This window comes from Balaenoptera ricei, chromosome 6, assembly GCF_028023285.1.
Source record: "Balaenoptera ricei isolate mBalRic1 chromosome 6, mBalRic1.hap2, whole genome shotgun sequence".
Taxonomy (NCBI): Eukaryota; Metazoa; Chordata; class Mammalia; order Artiodactyla; family Balaenopteridae; genus Balaenoptera; species Balaenoptera ricei.
Genome location: NC_082644.1, coordinates 55,002,500 through 55,023,861, shown reverse-complemented (window position 1 = coordinate 55,023,861; position 21,362 = coordinate 55,002,500). Strand labels below are relative to the sequence as shown.

At 38.0% G+C, this 21,362-nt stretch overlaps 1 protein-coding gene across 3 annotated transcripts in view; it reads left to right on the top strand.

The window, feature by feature from the left end:
* ADAMTSL1 (ADAMTS like 1) overlaps positions 1-21,362 on the top strand; it is a 755,395-nt gene that overhangs the window by 315,753 nt on the left and 418,280 nt on the right. For all 3 annotated transcript variants that reach the window (XM_059924671.1, XM_059924670.1, XM_059924669.1), the window contains exon 2: positions 3,624-3,751. Coding sequence is in view for 2 of the 3 variants with exons in the window: in XM_059924670.1 (XP_059780653.1) it covers positions 3,624-3,751 (128 nt within the window). In the remaining variant the exon portion in view is untranslated. The remainder of the gene's footprint in view (positions 1-3,623; positions 3,752-21,362) is intronic.

Here is a 21,362-nt window from a genome sequence, read left to right as displayed (position 1 = left end):
CATTATTTCCTAAATATCTTATCCAGAGAGCCGCCAGAGAGAAACTGCTGCAGGATTTGGCATTCTGGTGTTCTTACCTCACATGGAAGTAGAGTTCACATGTGAATGCCGCATGTGGAATTTTTTTTTTCAGTTGTAGTAATTGGATAGTATCATAATTTGTAATCACTCATCTTGCTTAGTTTAATTACTTCATGCAGGCTAGCATTTGTGATGCTGGTTTTCATCTCAGTCAGATTGAATTTTAATAAAATAAGGGAAATTGCATTGTACAGTGCATGTGTGTCACGGAAATAATTACTGCATCAGGCAAATACTCTCTCAACAGAACCATCTTCGAGTCACACAGAGCAAACAAAATGGGAGCCAGGAGGTGCACAATAAACTTTTTAAAAATCTGAGGAATGAATTTACTGGGTGAGCAAGAGACTCGGTATGTATATTTAAATGGCAAAGGGTCTTTCCTCCCTCACTAGTGTATTAAGCTTGGAAACAGAGTACCCCGTATTGCTGTGATTAGAGATTGGTTTTATTAACCCTAAAAACCAGGCTTTGGAGCTCAGTAAATACTTCCTTTAGAAAGGACAGGTTTGGGGGTAACCAATGTGTTTCTGTTTCCTATTCAATGCTGCATTTATAGGAACCTCAAGCTCCTGGCAGGTCATATCACCAGGTCAGTGTCATGTGGCAGGAGACTGGAAGGTTCTGCTATGGGAAAGTCAGGGTTTTAAGAAAGATGAACCTTACATAGTGCAGTGTTTCAACTAAGCTCAGCAGAAAAAAAAAAAGCACTGCTACCCATGATGTTAATAAGTAATATTAAATAATAATGTTAATAATAGCATCAAATGCTTACATAGTATTTATTATTTAGGCCCTGTGAGCTTTTTAAAATGTGCATATGTATTTGTTTTTATTGTGGCATAGTATATACAACATAAAATATACTGTCTTCCTCATTTTTAAGTGTACAGTTCAGTGGCAGTAAATACATTCACATTGTTATGTGGCCATCACCACCATCGATCTCCAGAATTATTTTCTTCTTACCAAATTGAAATTCTGTATCCATTAAACAATAACTCCCCATTCCCCCCTCCCCCCAACCCCTAGCAACCACCATTCGACTTTCTGTCTTTATGAATTTGACTACTCTAGGTACCTCCTGTAAGTGAAATCATATAATATTCATCCTTTTGTATCTAGCTTACTTCACTTAGCATAATGTCCTCAAGGTTTATCCATGTTGTAACGTGTGTCAGAATTTCCTTCCTTTTTAAGGCTGAATAATATTCCATTGTATGACTATAGCGTATTTTGTTTATCCATTCATCCCCCCATGGACACTTGGATTATTTCTGCCTTATGTGCTTTTTATATATTAACTATTTTAATCCTCACAATGTCTCAGTGATGTAGATAGTTTTTATTATCTCCATTCTATGATAAGAAAAGTGAAGCACAAGAACATCACAGCTGGGAGGCCCTGGAGCCAATATTCCACTCCAGGCTGAGGACGTCTGTAGTCTCTACTTCTAACCACTATCTATCCTACTGCTTATTTCAAATGATTTGGGACTCTAAATATAGCATGCACCAGCTAGACAATCCTTGATATAATACTCTCAGGCCAGGTTTGTGGCTCCATTTATACAGGCTGTAAAAGTTCCAAGGAGTAGTCAGTTTGACAAATGAGCCCCATAGCAACATATTTATAAAGAATCCCATTACTGCAAAATAAATAGTTTTCTACGGGTGAAACAATGTGCTTTTCTTTTTCAGGAGCTCCTCCTAATTGGATGATATAGCCTTGAGTATAACTAGATAGGGCGTGAGAAAGTCTTTAAGAGCTACCATTTATAGAGCCTACTATATGCTGGTAATTTTACTTGCATCATCTCAAGTTCTCACAATGCTTTATAAGAGGTTACCCTCCTGTCGCCTCTGTATTCCATGCTCTTCCAATGTTATACACTGCCTATGCTCTCTCCTTAGAGAAAAAAACTGAAGATGAACCGTCATATTGCCTATCATGCACATTTTCTTTACAGTTTGCTTTTTCCAAATATAAATAGTTTTGAAATTTTAACATTTGTCATGTGTATGTTATTGACATGAAGCAATACCACCTTTACTATACGGGTATCACTTGGTTTATTCAGTAAAGTAACTTGGCCACAGTTTATACTAGCTATTTGTAGAACTCTTGCCATGGGCTGAGTTGTATCCCCCCCAAATTCATATGTTGAAGCCCTCCTGCCCAATGTGATGTTATTTGAAGATGGAGCCTTTAGGAGATAATTAGGGTTAGATGAGGTGGTGAGGATGGGGCCCTCATGATGAGATTAGTGCCCTTCTAACAAGAGACACCAGTGAGCTTGCCCTCCCTCTCTTACTCACATAAAGTGGAGGTCATGTGACCACATAGTGACAAAGAAGCCATCTGTAACCCAAAAGGAAAGTGTTCACTGGGAGCCAACCATGCTGGCATCCTAGTCTCGGACTTTGACTCCAGAACTGTGGAAAAATAAATTTTTATTGTTTAAAACACCCAGGCTGGTATTTTGTTACGGCAACATGAGCAGACTAATACAACTGTGAATGTACATATGTGACACATTCTCAATTTATAATAACATAATAATTATAGGTAATATTTATTTGTGATTTACTCTGAAACTAGTCCTAAGTTTAGTTTGTATAACTAGTCTTTCTACAGTGTGTGTGTGTGTGTGTGTGTTTTGTGTGTGTGTGCATGCACACACGTGAATGTAGTGTCATGGTTATAATATTATCCCCATTTTATAGAAAGGGAAATTGAAGTGTAGGGAGGTGGTAAGTTACTTGTACAAGGACATATAATTACTTAAAAAACAGAATCCATATCCAAACCCAGGCAGTTTCTAACTTCAGAACCTGTTCTATTAACTATTATTATTATTCTATTATGTAACTGGCACAAATTTTCTCTTTAACTCTTCTAAGAAATGTGAAGCACTACATGGAGACCTACACATAACAATTTTCCTTACAGTAAATGCAGATTTCACTAGGAAGTCTGTCAATAACAAGCAAATCTGTCTGTCTGGAGCCAATCCTTGCGTTACTGAAGTTACTTCATGCAATTATTCTCATTAACACATCTGAAAACTAGGAATGATGCTGCTTCATTTAAAAAAAGAGTCAGTTGTATAAAATGTTAAATTTTGGAAAGCAGTGCTGGTATGCACATGCCAATCTTCTCAGAGCAGAAACATCTCTGAGTGCAGCTTCTCTCTTCACAAAGCAACAAAAGAGGAGACTCATGAACCCTGGGCAAAACTGTGACTTCAGTGCAATCTATCTTCCTCTGACCCAGATTCTTATTTCTGGCCACCTTTTTCTGTTCACTCCCATAAATGCAGTCCCTTGCCCTTTTCAGTCACAGCCCAGGGTCCTTGAACTCAAATATCCCTCTCCCTAAACATATGCACAGTATTAAATTGGAAAGAATCTGAGAATCTGAACCCGTCTTCATCCTCAGCAAGGCCAGCATGTACAGACACACAGACCACCCACGCTTTAGGACGCACATTTCCGCGTTCACTGAGGACTCATACTGACCATCCTCTCGTTCCTCACAGAGCTCCAGGACCGCACGCTCTGAGGAGGACCGGGACGGCCTGTGGGACGCCTGGGGCCCGTGGAGTGAGTGCTCACGCACCTGCGGTGGAGGGGCCTCCTACTCGCTGAGGCGCTGCCTCAGCAGCAAGTAAGTCCTGAACCCACAGCCTGGGGCTTTTGCAAGACCCCGAGGGAGCAGGTTGGAGGCATACTTTTGGAGAAATGCAGAGCATTTTGTTGCACACAAATCCAGATGAAGGAATGAAAGGAAGGTCCAAAGAATTAAATATGACCATCTCCAGCTAAGTATTTAGATACCCTTATATGATAAGCAATATAGAATTTATCTCATTCACCAAGCAAATTTTCTTATCTGTTTTCATGTTAGAACTGGAAGGAAAATTTATTATTAGAAATGGATCTAGCATTTATAGCTCCATAATATATTATACTTTTGGTACCATCTTAATTATGGTGACAATAATAACAAAAATATTAACGTTAATAGCATATTATGTTGGATTCCAATGTTACCAAGTAGTTTGCAAATGAAGGATATATTGATTTGGTTTCTTTAGATATTATAATGGCCAGAAGTTCCCCAAGGTAATTCTGTTTCCTGAATGATGAGTTTTACATATTATGAGATTTGGAAGAATAGAAAGTGCAGTGGAAATTGGGGCATGAACACTGGGAGAGATGATGAAAGGGGAAGTAAGAGTGGCTAACAGTTCCTAAGCTGAAAGGAAAAGGCTGGAGGTGTTAGAATGGAAAGTCTTTACTTAGAATAATAATAATAATTCAAAACTGCTTCTTGAACTGTGTGGTCTATGACTAGATTTTTCTCCAAACTATAAAATACAAAGTACTATGGTAATATTTTTTTAATGAAAGATTTTATTCGACAGTGAAAAGTGTTATATGTGGCAAGGAAGAGGTTTGATCAAAATTACTATATATTATAAATAAAACATGAAACAGAAGAAGGAAAGATTATGTATCTGCTGATTCTTCTAGACCTTTCATGAACAGCAGAAAGTGGTGAGATATAGTTTCAGGAAAATGTCAACTTATTCTAATAAGAGTGAGAATTTCTTGAAATCAGGGTCCAGGTCTTACTTTTTTCCATATCCCCCAGGTCTGCACAGGGTCTGAGAGATATTAAGAGCTCAATAGATATTTCCTCACTGAATCCATTGATAACTAGATATCGTTTTGGTTCCAGAGAGGCCCAAGTGGAAATAACATACCCAGGGGGAAAATGACCAAAGGGCATATCTTGAAAGATACCAGATCAATTCTGGTATTTAGCCATTCTGGTGTTTGGGTCTACACTGAAGATCAGTCTGTTGGTTGAATCCACTAGCGAGTTTGTCTTCATTGGAGGCCAGCTTCATATCAAACCAGATCTGTGAGCCGATAAGAAAGAATAGACTTTTCATCCTAATGATTCACCTGTTCTCTTAATCATGAATATCAAAAACTTCCTAAATCTGTACTACGTGATGCTACATGGTGATAGCACTGTGGGGCATAACTCATGATAAACACACATCGGTAAAGCCAAAAGGTACAAATTTGGAATGTTCCTATTATGTAGTTTGCCCAAGTAAGCATGCTTGAATATTCTGTAGGGATGAGCCAAAACACGTATCTCACAAAGCTGGTAAGAAATGTATGGGAACTTTCACATTGGCTCAGTGATGTGAATGTTACATTGTGAAAACCTTGTACTGAGTGAGAGACTGAGAAACAACTTCAGGAATGAATTAAAACCACAAGTGAAAGTCTGTCATCTGGCAAATCATCAAATATTGATGTCCTGTTATATTCAAAACTACCATTTTTGTCACCTAGTGAATTAAGGCTCCAATCATTAGGATTTTATTAAGATACTATGGGAGGTCCCAGTGTCATCTTTGGGTCAGGGCTGTCATCTACTTATAATGAACTGAAAAAGTAGAATGTAAATTCTAAAATTATGAATGTATATATGTCCCTATTTGACTCTCAAATATTGAAAAAACACATTCAGTAAACTCATACTGGTGTGGATAGGAAGTAAAAAAAGAATGGGGAGAGAAGTGGACCACCTATTCTTTAGGGATTTGAAGAAAAAGAAAAAAATCTTCAAACAGATGGCATTTCCAGATCTGGTAAGAACATAAAGAAATAGTAAAAGAAGCGACTGCACAGCTGAATCAACCTATGTGTTGTTTTTCTCAAGAGAACCAGAAATCAGTACAGTTCAGCATAAAGTCACTTCACAACACAAGCCCCGTTGAAGAATGGTGTCAAAATATATGTCGGGCACAGATAAATAGTCCTGTCATAATTTTTTTAAAAGATGTACATTGGCCAAAGTAAGTTACCTAGCCAAGTCCAAAGTCAATGTGCGAGAGCAAAAATGTTACAAGGAAAGCCATGCGATGTAGGGCAGGTAAAGAATTGGGACCATTTTGGCAATCTACCATGGATAGTCTTCTGTGGCAATTCATTTCTGATGGTTAATGGACATAATGAGTTTTCTCTCATCTCTCCACTCCATATTTAGGCATCCAAATTCAATTTAGTCACCTTATAACTCTTGGGAAAGGTCAGAGGTTATGAATGTATATGTCTTTAGAGGCCCAGCAGGTAACTAGAATGTGTGTTGTAATGTAATAGTTAGCATTCCAATTCAGCCCAAGTAACTCCCATCCACCTGATGAGTTAACCTGCCAGGCCCATTTTCTAGCCCTGGTGATATGATCTCATAGGTCACATTTAGGTCTGATATCAGATAGTAATTATTCCCAATATGATAGAACTGTAATGGAAGCTAAAATAGTCAGATTTTATGGAATAGATGACAGTGGCTCAACTTCTGGAGCTAAGTATGTTCCCTGATGGATTGGGAGCTTGGAGGAGGCTTGGTTAATCCCCTGAGTATAGAACATCTTCTCTGATCTTTTGGGAAAAAAAAAAAATCAGTGGAGGCAAAGCACAGTGAAAATATAAACAAGCATTAAATATAAAATCCTTCATTCTCAACTGGCAGTACTTAATGCTGGGAAAACAGCCCTGACCCAGGAAGATACTGAGCAGAATCCTTTCCTTGGCTTCTCCCCTGTCTTTTTTCTAGGCTCACAGAAAGTAAGCAGTGCTTGATTTTCCCAATTTCTGATATTGCAGCATTGATTATTGCCTTTTGCTGCAAACTTGATTTGAGCAATAAAGGAAGGCACTGTATAAAATTTTTTCTACAACTTTTGCTAATTTCTGTAAGATTCCATTAGGTTTCATTGAGTAACTCTAATAATGCAGTTGTTGCTAATCACCAAGTGGTATATAATGTCTGCTTTTATTTTTTTTTAATTAAAAAACAGACTCTACCTACTTATACTTTGTGATGGTCCTTTGTTTTATTACACATGAATTAAACAATGTACCGACTACCTTGAGAAGCTGCTTCTCCTCTCTCCAGTTTTCCACCTCTCCCACTAAATACTCTGAAATCATATTTTTAGCAAATTCATTTGTCTGGTTGACCTCGTATGGTGTGTTGTTTAGTGGAAATGATCCTTCTGCAACCTAAATGACTTAAGCATATTTTTTAAAAATTTGATACTAAAGATGTGTCTCTGAGAGCTCTAGGTTTGTCTTCAGCCAGGTCATTTAGCTTTTTGCCTGAAAGGAGTTCCAGATGCATAAGGCACTTAAGAATAATGTGTCTAACATCACATGTACCCCTATATTAGGTCTGTGCCAAGATCAAGGTCAAAGGTGTAAACTGCAGCTCATTTACTCAGCCATAAAAAGAAACGAAATTGAGTTATTTGTAGTGAGGTGGATGGACCTAGAGTCTGTCATACAGAGTGAAGTAAGTCAGAAAGAGAAAAACAAATACCGTATGCTAACACATATATATGGAATCTAAAAAAAAAGAAAATGGTTCTGAAGAACCGAGGGGCAGGACAGGAATAAAGACGCTGACGTAGAGAATGGACTTGAGGACACAGGGAGGGGGATGAGTAAGCTGGGACGAAGTGAGAGAGTGGCATGGACTTATATATACTATCAAATGTAAATTAGATAGCTAGTGGGAAGCAGCCGCATAGCACAGGGAGATCAGCTCGGTGCTTTGTGACCACCTAGAGGTGTGGGATAGGGAGGGTGGGAGGGAGACGCGAGAGGGAAGAGATGTGGGGATATATGTATATGTATAGCTGATTCACTTTGTTATACAGCAGAAACTAACACACCATTGTAAAGCAATTATACTCCAATAAAGATGTTAAAAAAAAAAATAATGCTGCACTGAACATGGCGGTGCAGATATCTTTTAGAAAAAAAAAAAAGATAGCAGTGAGTGAGTCAGCTGATACTCTTAAGTGTAGTGTCAGCCTTTGCATTGGTGGCTGAAGAAGATTTAAAGGTCTTTTATGACCTTTTTTCACTTTCTGAAATGGCAAATTAATCTCCAGACTAATTAATACTATGGATTCATAAATTAATACAATAGGTATTTAATACATTAAGAGTACGAATATTTTGTTAAATCCCAACTGATTAAATGAAATACTTGTTGACTTCATAGATATCCAAATAACAAAAGAAAGAGGCATACCTATAAAGGATGAAAACATTTTAAAAAGTTAATAAATTTTGAATTGAATTCTTGAGTTGAATAAAAATTTTTTGAGTTGAACAAAATTATTAGATGAACAAGAGATAAAAATCATCACGCTATAGAGGTGCCTAAAAAAATTAAGATTGTGATATTATTCCAAAGGGATGTGGCTGCCAGAATGTTGTCAATATAAGTGCAAAAAAATTAAAATAAATATCCCAAGGAAGATTATCTCACAGGAATGGGGAAGATCATTCAGACTTGTCATTTCATAATAATTGTGCTAAGGGAAAATAAGCTAACTCCTCTGATTTTGTTTTTAATTGCAAATACAATTTTTCTCCCATAATAATATTGATACTTACATGAATATAAGCTTTAGTTAGCAAATAATTTATACACTGCATAACAATAAACACTGAAAGAAATATTTTAATTTTAAGATTTGGTGTATAATAATAAATACCAAAAGGAAAATTTTAATGTTAAGATTTGGCTTCTTAAACAGATGTTTTTTCTTTTCAATTCACCTCATCTCTGTCATAACATCCAATTAAGGTTCACAAGACTTAAGAGGTTTTAGGACTTCCAGCACAAGTGAGCCCCAAAGCAAGATTTATCTGTTATTCTTCATCAAATGTTGTGTGTTATCAGCCTTGTTTTCCTTGGAAATGTTTGAGGTTTGTTTAACAGAAAGATGTACAAGTTCAGAATGAGTCCGACTAGTCATGTCATTTATATGAGGTGATCTTTTCATTGTGTTAGAGGAGATTTCACACTTTGGGATATATGTTTAAGAGTTTGCAGTTGCCTTCCTTTAACTTTTTGGGTCAAAGCCTATTCTAAATGTATTACCAGGATTTCTAATATTCCAGGTCATATATCTTAAAGGGATGTTTTGTTCCAAGATCTGATGTTCTTTCAGGAGGAAAATACACTAAGGCCAATGACTGAATGTTTGGGGCCAATTTATGGCCTGGTTTGTCCCAGAAACCTGTTTGTTGAAATAAAAGATGGTGGAAATGTGTTTAGTGTCCATAACCTTTACTAGCCATATTGGGAATTTGTAACTCTTGGCTGTCTTTTTCTGTTTATTTAAAAATTCCTTATTTGGTTTGTTCAATAGCTTTTCTGAAGTTTTTTATTTCTACTCAGTTTTCTTTTTTTTTAAACTACTTTATTGAGGTATCTTTGACATGTAAAAATAATATATATTTAAGGTGTACAACTTGATGTTTTGATAAATGTGTACATTGTGAAAAGATCACCACAGTCAAGCTAAGTAACATATCCATCCCATCTCCGTAGTGTGTGTGTGTGTGTGTGTGTGTGTGTGTGTGTGTGTTAAGAAGATTTAAGATCTATGTTCTTAGCAAATTTCAAGGATGCTATACAGCATTGTTAACTGTCATTACCATGCTGTACTTTAGGTCTTCAGAACTCATTCATCTTGCACAACTGAAACATTGTCCCCTTTGACCAACATCTCCTCATTTCCCCCCCCTCCTCTGCACGTGGCAACCACTATTCTGCTCTCTGCTTCTATGAGTTTTACTATTTTAGGTCCCACATGTAAGCAAGATCATTCAGTATTTGTCTCTCTGTGTCTGGCTTATTTCACTCAGCATGATGTCCTTCAGGTTCATCTGTGTTGTCACAAATGGCAGGATTCCCATCTTTGTTAAGACTAAATAATACCCCATTGTATGTACATACCACATTTTCTTTATCCATTCATTCATCAAGGGACCTTTAAGTTGTTTTCATAGCTTGGCTATATTATGAGTGATGCTACAATGAACACAGGTGTATACCTATTCGAGATCCAGATTTCATTTCCTTTGGGTATATACCCAGTAGTGAAATTGCTGGGTCATATACTAGTTATTTTTAATTTTTTGAGGAATCCCCATACAGCTTTTCATAATGCCTTTACCAATTTACATTTCCATCACCAGTGCATAAGGCTCCCTTTTCTCTACCTCCTCTCCCACTTATCTTTTTGATGATAACCATTCTAACAGATGTGAGTGATATCTCCTTGTGGTTTTGATTTGCATTTCCCTGATGGTAGTGATGGTGAACATCTTTTCATGTATCTTTTGGCCACTTGTGCGTCTTTTTTTGAGAAATGTCTATCCAGGTCCTCTGGCCATTTTTTAAATTGGGTTATTTGGGATTTTTTTTTACTCTTCAGTTATATGAGTTTTTTAAAAATATATTTTGGATATTAACCCCTTGTCAAACATATGGTCTGTAAATATTTTCTTCCACTAGGTAGGTTGGCTTTTCACTCTGTTGATTGTTTCCTTAGCTGTACAGAAGCTTTTTAGTTTGATGCAACTTCACTTGTCAATTTTTGTCTTAGTTGCCTGTGTTTTTGCTGTCATGACCAAAGAATTGTTGCTAAGACCAGTATCAAGGCGCTTTTTTCCTATGTTTTCTTCTAGTAGTTTTACAGTTTAAAGACTTATATTTAAGTCTTTCATCTATTTTGAGTTAATTTTTGGTACTTGGTGTGAGATGAGGGTACAGTTTAATTCTTCTGCACGTGGCTATCCAGTTTTCCTAATACCATTTATTGAAGAGACTATCTTTTCCCCATTGTGTGTTCTTGGCACCTTGTCAAAGATTAGTTGACTGTATAAGCACAGGTATATTTCCAGGCTCTTTATTCTGTTCCATTGGTCTATATGCCTGTTTCTGTCCCAGTAACATAGTGTATTGATTACTATAACTTTGTAATGTAGTTTGAAACCAGGAAATGTGATGCCTCCAGCTTTGTTTTTCTTGTTCAGTTTCTGAGTTTGAAAGTATTCCCTCTTCTGTTTTTTGGAAGAGTTTAAGAAAGATTGGCATTAATTATTTTTAAAATATTTGGTAGAATTCACCTGTGAAGCCATCTGGTCCTGGGCTTTTCTTTGTCAGGAGGTTTTAGATTACTGCTTCAATATTTTTGTTTGTTACTGGCCTGAACTAGAAAAAGGAGAACAAACTAAGCCCACAGTTAGCAGAGGAAAGAAATAATAAGAACTAGGGCAAAAACAAATCAGAGAATAGAAAAACAATTGAAAAGATCAACTAAACTGAGTTTGTTTTTTGAAAAGATGAAATTGACAAACCCTTAGCCAGACTGAGGGGAAAAAAAGGGAGAAGATGCAAATAAATAAAATCAGAAATGAAAGAGGAGACATTACAATGGATGCTTCAGAAATTAAAAGGGTGATAGAGACTATTATGAACCATTATATGCCAAAAAATAGGAAAACCCAGAAAAAAATGAATAAATTCTCAGAAACATATGACCTTTAAGACTGAATCTCAATTTTCATGCATTCATTTAATAAATATTTATTGAACATCTACTATGTATTAGGCAAATTTCTAGGTGTAACTAAGGATATAAAGCCCAAGGGACAAGAGTTTGCTGTTGGGAATTTATCATATTATTAAGTTTCTACTGATTATATTGAGTTTCTACTGATTATAGTTGCTAGATATTTTAAGAACTAAGAGAATTTCCCCCAGTTCTGTAAATAGGTAATACATCTGTAGCGCTGGTTCTTAACCCCGGCTGTACTTTAGAGTCACCTGGAAAGCTTTATAAAAAATACAAATATCTGGGCTCCACTGAAGACCAATTAAATTAGGATCTCTGGGGTTGGAGCCCTGCCATCAATAATTTTGTAAAAGCTCTCCAAATACTTTAATGTGTATCCAGTGTTAGAATTGCTGCTCTATTGGAGGGCATGATAGTGAAATGATGAGGTTTGTCTCCAGCTTTCTGAGAATTTAGAGGTTGGGGTTATGAAGAAAAGAAGATATTTTCTGATAAAGAGATTTCTTTATGTTTAACTTCCTCATTCAGGTTTTTATAGAATGACTTAATCTGCAGTGTGGGAGGAAAAGTCATGGACACCAGCATGTCAGGACATAAAAGTAGTGATTTCCTCTATACTCCTGTGAGCCACAGCAATAACCTTTCTGTGTAGTTCTCCAGTTGTCTAGTATTACTCAAGATCAACCTTGCCCAAAGTGGCGAATAGACTTAGTGATTTCTGAAATTTTCTTCCATTCCATTATTAAGCTTATAGATATGACCCTTTAAACCTCCAGGTTGTTAGTGACTAAGTTAATTCCCAGTGACTGGGGTGGTTTATGCAATTTCTCTGAGGTCAACTTCCCCTCAATTTCATTAAATTACTTAACCATAGAGTTTAACTTTCCACCTTCAATTCAGCATTCATTATCCCTGTCCCCCTAAAAAAAGAAAGACTTCCTTGAATTCTATTTCATCTGTTTGATCCCAATTTGTATCAATACAATAGAAGAGAGGAGTTTATCTAACTCTGTTTTGCTTAGTTTCAACCACTGGGGATGGGGGGTGCGGGATAAAGGGACGAAAGGGTATGTGCCTACGTGTGTGCGTGCGTGTGTGTTTGTGAGAATGAGAGAGAGAGAGATTGAAATAAAAGAACACAAGATATTAAGAGAAAACAAAAAAAGAGAGATACCAGAATTACATACATTGGGGAATGGATACTTTACCTAGAGACAGAAAAAAATAAGTACAGAACGCTAAGTAACATCATATTTATGTGTGATCATCAGCTGAAGCCCATAACTACACATGCCAAGCTCAAATAGCTTCCGGGCCAAGCTCTACCTTGGCTTTGCGGTAGGACTCATTAGTCAAGATAGAGATCCTTTCCTATGGGAAACAGTCACCTATTTGGGAACCTGACTCTTAAGAAAAACCGTGTGTCTCATTGCCTCTGATAGAAACTTTATCCTATTTTGTGGATTATCCCCTTTATTTTTTTTTTTAATCAAACTACTAATTTTGAATATTGACCCCACTCTTTTCTAGCTGTGTGATGTAGGATTAGGTTCTCAGTTTCTCTGGGATTTAGGTGGCTCATCTACGATGTCAAGTGGACAGTGCCTGGAACAGAATAGGTGTTCAATAAATGTTTATATTGAAAGAATGTCTAAGGTGCCCTTCAACTCCAAATCGAATGTGTGGCCCATTTTGCTGTTAGATAGGAAGAGGAGTCTAAAACTGCTCTGAATATGAATGGTTTTAAAGAAAAATGTTGTGATTCTCCAGGCCCTCATTTTGCAGTGGACATCTGGGTGATACAGGCATATCGAAGAGCTTTTGTCTCTAGCCAAAATAATTCATAAATTCCCAGTTCCAGGGCTGTATGGGGTGAGGTTGTGAGAGTCCTAGAGTTTCATAATACACATTTTCCTCATGGGGAAGATGGAAAAGTTGGACTTGATGTTGCTAAAACACATTTGTTTTTATTCTCATTCTTTGCCTCTTTTGGCTACCGAGCAAATGTAAGATCATTTGCAAATCTTATGGCATGTGTGTATGTGTTATAAAGTACATGTCCTTCCTGCTGGTGGATCTCTAGCCAAAGGCAGCAATCCCCCTGACCCCCACCCCTCGCCCTCTTTCAGAGGGAACAAATGCATTGTAGTGACAAATACAACTTTGAGTAAATATGTGAAAATAAACATGTCTGTAGAAAAGAGCCAAAGTTTCTTTCCTTTGGTAGCTACTTAGTTTCGTTGTAAACTTTTCATCTTTGGTTTATTGTAGAAAGATTTTAATTGGGTTTCAGGTTCAAAAATTAGAGCAAATATGAGGCCCAAAATTCTTTGTGACCTGAAATTATCCTTATAGCATTTCCTTCTGTTCTACTCCTTCCTTCCTTCCTTCTTCCCTCCCTCCCTCCTTCCTTCCTTCCCTCCCTCCCTCCTTCCTTCCTTCCTTCCTTGCATTTCTCAATAAATGCTTGTGGAATGCTAACAGTAAACCATGCTTCACTGGGCACTGGAACTCAGAGATCACACACAGGGACTGCAAAGGAGAAAAGCAAGTAACCAAAAATACATTTTCTAAAAGTGGAAAGTATCCTGGGTGGCTGCAGGCCTGTGTCCTGATCCTTTCAGCTGATGGCCACGCTGCGGACTCTGTGCCTTTTCTCCTGACGAGCCCTCTTCCTACAACGCCTCCCACTGCCCATGCCCACAAACCCTCAGTGTTATCTAAAGTAACCTCCAGCGGTGATCCCTAGTCTCACTTTGCTATATTTCTAAGGCACTATGTTTGCACCACTTTTAATCACTTTTACCTAGCCTGACTTGTGTTATAGTTATTAATAAGACCCTGTCCCCCACTAGACTGTCAGCACGATGGGCACAGGTTTTATCTTGCTTTTCTTTATGTCTCCCTGTTTTGCAAAGCAGGTACTCAGTCAGTGCTGGCTGAATTGACCGAATGGACTATGGGGGCCAGTAACCTACTGCCGTACTTTAGGAAGCAGGAGCAGGGAGGGAAGGCTGTGTTTTGAATCCTCCTTTCTCCCATCACCCTCTTGGGACTTGTATGGCCCATACAGGACACCCCTCCTAAGATATCACCTTTGTAAGTTACTTCTGTCTCTCATCAGTCGGTCCCTTTGTCTAATACCTCCGTATTTAGTATCCAGACCATGCCCATTAGCTGTTGATGCTACATTATACTGATATGTGTTCTATTTGGACTTGTGGATTATTTTACAACTAAATTATAGCTTTGAAAAGGGTCAGGGGAGTCCTCATTTTTGTACCTTTCACAATGCCTTGGCTTAGTACTGGTTCCGATTGGATGCTCAATAAATGTGTGAAGTGACTGTAAATCAGAAAGCATTCTACCAGAATTTGTGAACCAGAACGTCCTGCCCAGGGGCTCCTCTTCACTTTGAGATTGCGTGTTGTATGTTGTCTCATTAGATTATCTGAGCAGTCTGCTCGGGGCAGTTTCTGGTTTCATTAGAAGCTGGGCATGATCACTGTGGTTTCCAGTGTCTCGTTCTTGCCTTCTTCTCTTTTGATTACATGAGTGCCCTCCTCATTTTCATAACCCTAGCCGCTATTTGTGAGAACTCAATGCTTTGTTGTAGCATGTCTGTCTTTGAAGAATAGGCAGAGATATGTAAAATCATACTTGTTTGGGAAAAGAAATTGGCACTGGTTTTTCTAGTTGTAATTTAGAACATACCAGACACTCATAATAGCAAATAAACCAATTTGAAACTCACAGGCCAAACTCCAAAATTCAGTCTGTAGTATCCTCATGTGTATCTATATTTTAATTGAACAGCTCTGCAGCCTCTAAGCTGCCGCTCAGGAATCTGTAAAAGTACAGTTCCCTATTGTCAAGAGAAGATCAAAGAACAGAGAAGATGTCATCTTAGAATGTTTTTCCTAAACCTATGTGGTTTCCATTTATACTGAATTTGGTCTACACATTAAGTTTTAGTAACTCTCTCTGTATACATAAATCAGAGTCTCCAAGCCGGCACAGCATTCAGAATGTCTTTATAATGAGAGATTAGTATAGAGCAGAAGTGTTGAACTGTAAAACTAATGTTACAAAAATATGTTACCTATGCCAAAGAAACACTTTCATGTCGAGGACTCAATTTATGGCACCGTTTTTCAGTGTGGAATTCCGTTACCCCTTCTTCTTTTTAAAATTGCTTTTAAAATTCAGCTTTCAGGCCAACTCTTATTTTGGGTCCTTAGGCCGCATTAGAGCCCCTAGCAGATCAGGAAGAACTGGTGTGACACCAGGGTCTGGTCTGTTCCCCGCCAGCTCACCTACTGATGGATGACGCCTGGCCGCATGCCTCCTTGTTGTTTGCTGTATTATTACAACAGAAAGCATTTTCAAAAGCTACATTTATCAAGTTGTCATAATAGTTTGGCTTGCATATCTATCTAACCAGAAAAAATAAAATAAATCTCTCCCTTAGCACTAATCTGTTTGAGCCACGTGATACATCACATGCAGAAGAGGCAGTGCAAAACAAATAGGCATCCTATATGACATTCAGGGACCTTTCAACTAAATGCTTATGAGGGGAGATATCTTTTATGCTTGCATTTGTAAGTCCCATAGCACGAAAGACCTCTGTCTCCTTGTTTCAAAGGTACTTTTCCACTGGAGGTCGTATGTGTGTTGGGGATACATTACTCCTAGAATTTTGGCGGCTTTGTCTAATGAAGGAGCTTTAACCTTAAATGGAAAAAAACTGACGTTTACCAGGAAGAAGGTCCAAGACACCTTTAACATTTAAGATCAGTTTTTCATAGGCAAGTGATACCAGATTAAACATTATTTGTTATGTAGACTCTTATAAGTAAATTTCTTATTTGACATAGGTGGTTGTCTGGGAGTACATGACTGTTCAGGGGGGATCGGTGTGGGTAGAATGAGATTCATGTTCAGAGTCAATATACATTCATTAAATGTTTGTTAAAAATACTTCAAATCTATTAATGTTAATAAATAACTAGGGGTGCATACTAGAACATCTCCAATCATTCAGAGATATATAATGAATATATAATATAAGCATAGTCATCTGTAGATACTTTTTTATTGAGATATAATTGACCATATAGCATTGTGTAAGTATAAGGCATGTGAGTTGATTTGATCCATGTATATATTGCAATATGATTATCACTTTAGCATTAGCTAATGCTTCTATCATGTCACATAATTATTCTTTCTTTTCTTGTAGTGGGAACAATTGAGATCTAGTCTCTCAGCAACTTCCAAGTTTACAATATGGTCTTGTTGTCTATAATCACTAGGCTGTGCATTAGATCTCCAAGACTTATTTATCTACTAGTTGCAAGTTCATACCCTTAAAGGACATCTCCCCAATTCCCATGCCTCCGAGGCCCTGGTAATCACCATTCTACTCTCTGTTTTTACGTAGTTACTTTTTTTTTTTTTTAAGATTGATTGATTGATTGATTGATTGATTGATTGCTGTGTTGGGTCTTCGTTTCTGTGCGAGGGCTTTCTCCAGTTGCGGCAAGCGGGGGCCACTCTTCATCGCGGTGTGCGGGCCTCTCACTATCGTGGCCTCTCTTGTTGCGGAGCACGGGCTCCAGACGCGCAGGCTCAGTAGTTGTGGCTCACGGGCCCAGTTGCTCCGCGGCATGTGGGATCTTCCCAGACCAGGGCTCGAACCCGTGTCCCCTGCATTGGCAGGCAGATTCTCAACCACTGCGCCACCAGGGAAGCCCCCATAGTTACTTTTTGAAGAAGGGACAGAGCTGAATCAACTCATCCTGTTGGGACCAAGTGCCACACAAAATTTCCACATGAAAAAGGCTCATTTTGATTCTCATGAAAGACATTCTAAATTAGAATTAAATAATTATTTTAAACATGGAATAAAATGTAGAGCATTAAAGAATGACTTTTTTAAGCACAAGAGTGAGACAGAGAGAGATAAGGGGAAAATGAGAACTCGGGACTTAGGAGATGCACAGGGATGGCGTGTCTTCTAACTCCTTTTCTCCCCGTGCAAAGCAAGACCACCACTAACCATCTGTGGTGCACGGACTCCAGTTCTAGCCCCTAGGTTTTCACCATCCAGTTTGACCCACAGATTAGGGTAGTGAGCATCTGAGGATAGCTTCACACACCGTGTCCGCAGGTTCGTATAGCTTCCTTTTTAATGGCCAAGTTCATTGGTATCAAGTTTTGTTTCCCGAAAGAAACTCTTACGATAATATGTCGTGGAACGTGAAAAGCAGCCCAGCAGTGCATTTGCACTTCGTTCTCTTGGGTGTTCTCAGAATTTGTTATTCCTCTGGAGGTCTTTGGAAAAAGCCCTAAAAATGGCGAAGTATTTTAACCGGCTCCGTAGGGACCCCCTCCTGCACTATGCCTCCCGTGAGTACTGAAAGGCTCACTTGAAGTGAAGGAGGAAATCAGTGTTCCAGTACTCCGTGAAGCCCCGGCTGAGGCTCTCAATCTGCCGGGCTTGTCCAATTCATGGTCATTTTCAGACCCATGGTCTAAAGGACCCGTAGTCCTTCTGGCGTGAATTGCTGCCATGGTTTTATGTCTGTTCTCTTGTAAAGAGCTCAGAGTGTCCTTTTGGATGACCAAAACAAGAGAGAGAGATAAGCAGATGGACTGTCTTACTTCAGAATTCTTTGCCCATGAGTCCGTATTTGAAAGGCAGGAGGTACTCAGAGAAATACAGTAACCTGTTCTGACTTAGCAGCACTCTTCGGTTTTTTGAAAATCAAAGGCAAAGCTTCATGAGCCTAATACAAGTGCAATTGTCCTTAAGAACTCTGGCATTTAATATACACATTTATCAGATTTTCTTATAACGGTTCACTAACACGAAGGATGAATCTGGTTGTGTCACCAGAAGGATCTGTTTGCTTAGAGAGGAGATGTGAAGAATTTTTAATTTAAATTGATGTATTTACCAGATCCTTTTTATTCTTAATGAGAGATGAATGAATATACCTTCCTCTTTTAAAGATTTATGTAAGCAGGGGGGATAAAAGCCAACAAATGGCTAAAGCCTGGAAAGAGAGCTTTTAATTTTCCATGGCAATTCCACTCTTCTAAGGTTGTTAAATTATGGTAATAGAAACTAAGATAACATTAGGATGTTAAGTACTGGAAGAGTTTGGATGGTTTGTTATGTGTTAATCGGAGACCGATAAAGTATGCTTCAAGCCTATACTAATCTCATTATAAGTGAATTAAAATAAATCACAAATGATAGCTTTTTTTTTTTTTAAATTTATTTATTATTTATTTATTATTTATTTTTGGCTGTGTTGGGTCTTCGTTTCTGCGCGATGGCTTTCTCTAGTTGTGGCAAGCGGGGGCCACTCTTCATCGCGGTGCGCGGGCCTCTCACTGTCGCGGCCTCTCTTGTTGCGGAGCACAAGCTCCAGACGCGCAGGCTCAGTAGTTGTGGCTCACGGGCTTAGTTGCTCCGCGGCATGTGGGATCTTCCCAGACCAGGGCTCGAACCCGTGTCCTCTGCATTAGCAGGCAGACTCTCAACCACTGCGCCACCAGGGAAGCCCCACAAATGATAGCTTGATGTTGAGGTGATTTCCTTTTTTGAGAAAAGGAACTAAGTCAAAATTAATAAATGACTGGTTAGGAGTAAAGAGGAAAGGAAAGGAAAGGAAATTTCTGTACAAATTTGGTTTAAACTATATTTTTATTTATATTTTGTTCTTTTATACTTGAACCAGTTTCTGATTCATTAATTGGTACAATATTTAACTCACTAAATATAGTCCTGTAACTGTTTCATAGTTTTCATTGAGCAGATGCATTTACTTAAATCCTTTGTTATTGGTGGCCTATAACTTTCCTCAGAAACCATTTTGGACTGAAATTTCTAATGTTTGTTTTCATTTCCAGAGGTGAATTTTATTTTGTTAAAATATGAAGAAAATCTTTCAGCTGTTTTATATTAACTGCTTTTTTAAGAATTTTTTTAAAAAACAGAAGAAAATATTTTTTACTGCATAATTCTCAGATGAGGCTTTTATGCCCAGATAAATGCCTTCAGTGAAGAAATTCATGCTTGGCAAGAATTAGAATCCTTGCAGTGGAATAGTCACTTTGTTACTTAAGTAAAAATGATATTCCGATTTAACAAACTTGAACTTTCAAGAAATACAAGCTTTTCTGCACTGAAGTTCTTTCACATTACATTTTACTGCCGAGTGTGGTTCTCTTGGAGATGTTCCCAATGTACAGTGTGTATCTAGATGTCATTTACTTACTGGCTTTACCAGAATTGAGAAGCAGGTTATGTACTGATGTGGAAAATAAGGTGCAGTTAACCCCCAGTCTCAGCCTCCAAGGTTTAATCTAGTGTTAGGATTTTCCACGTCTTGAGTACATCTTGTTCCTTTTGTATTATTATTGTTGTTGTATATGCTTTAGAGTTAGACACACCTGGGTTCCAATCCCTGGTTCTCTCTTTCCTGAGTAGGTATATGGCTTTCAGCCTCCTAGTCTTTCTCAACCTCAGTTTTCTTATCTATTAAATGGGAATAATGAAGCCTTTCAGTTGTTGGAAAATTAGAGATAATGTGCACAGAATACCTAATACTGGACCAGATACCTATAGCAGACACTCAGTATATAGTAGACGTTAATATTAATATTATTGTCCACAATTTGATAGTGTCTTTTAATAACAAGGACTTTTCCAAACTCAAACATTACCACTTTACTATCATATTTCACTCAAATTAAATAAGGTCTCACTCAAAAAGTAATACAATACAGTGAAGGGAAGACTTAACTCAGGAGCAGAATTAAATTATTTGCAAATCAGTATTAGGTGTTAGATAATTACAGAATGTACTTTGGAAATGGTGGCAAGTGTTTTTTTCTTTGCTATGTTTTGTGTTTGTTTTCTTAATAGTTTTATTTCTGCAGGAACCACTGATCAAAAAGTGGCTAAAGTCCAAATGAGATTGAAAGTAACAACATTTCTTTATATAGAATATGATACATTTATCTAAAATGAGGGTGATTTTGTAGTTTTGAAAAGTGCCAGCATTTGAAAGACAGCAAATCAGTGTGGGAACAGCAAATTCAAAGGGTGTACCTGTCTGCCTTATGATTGCCCATATAAACTTGGATTCTCTGAGATTGGGAGACTGGTGAGTGGGATAGAATTTTTTTGAAGACATCAAATTGTAGACGGCAGGAACAAAGAGTCACATTTCCTGGGAATCAGAGAGTCTTCTTAAGGCTTATCTCTAGTGAGTGGTAACAGACAGACTCGGGATGACGATACTCCCCCGGAAGTCCAGCTCAGCTTTTTTTTTGAGGGGGGTGGTGGTGAGTATAGCTGCTTTACAATGTTGTGTTAGTTTCTGTTGTACAATGAAGCAAATCAGCTATATGTATACATATATCCCCTCCCTCTCACCCCCTCCCCCATCCCACCCATCTAGGTCATCACAGAACACCAAGCTGAGCTCCCTGTGCTATACAGCAGGTTCCCTCTAGCTATCTGTTTTACACATGGTAGTGTATACATTGTCAATCCTAATCTCCCAATTCATCCCACCCTTCCCATCCCCCACTGTGTCCACACGTCTGTTCTCTATGTCTGTGTCTCTATTCCTGCCCTGCAAATAGGTTCATCTGTACCACTTTTTTAGATTCCACATATATGCGTTATTATATGATATTTGTTCTCCTCTTTCTGACATACTTCACTATGTATGACAGACTATAGGTCCATCCACATCTCTACAAATGACCCAATTTCGTTCT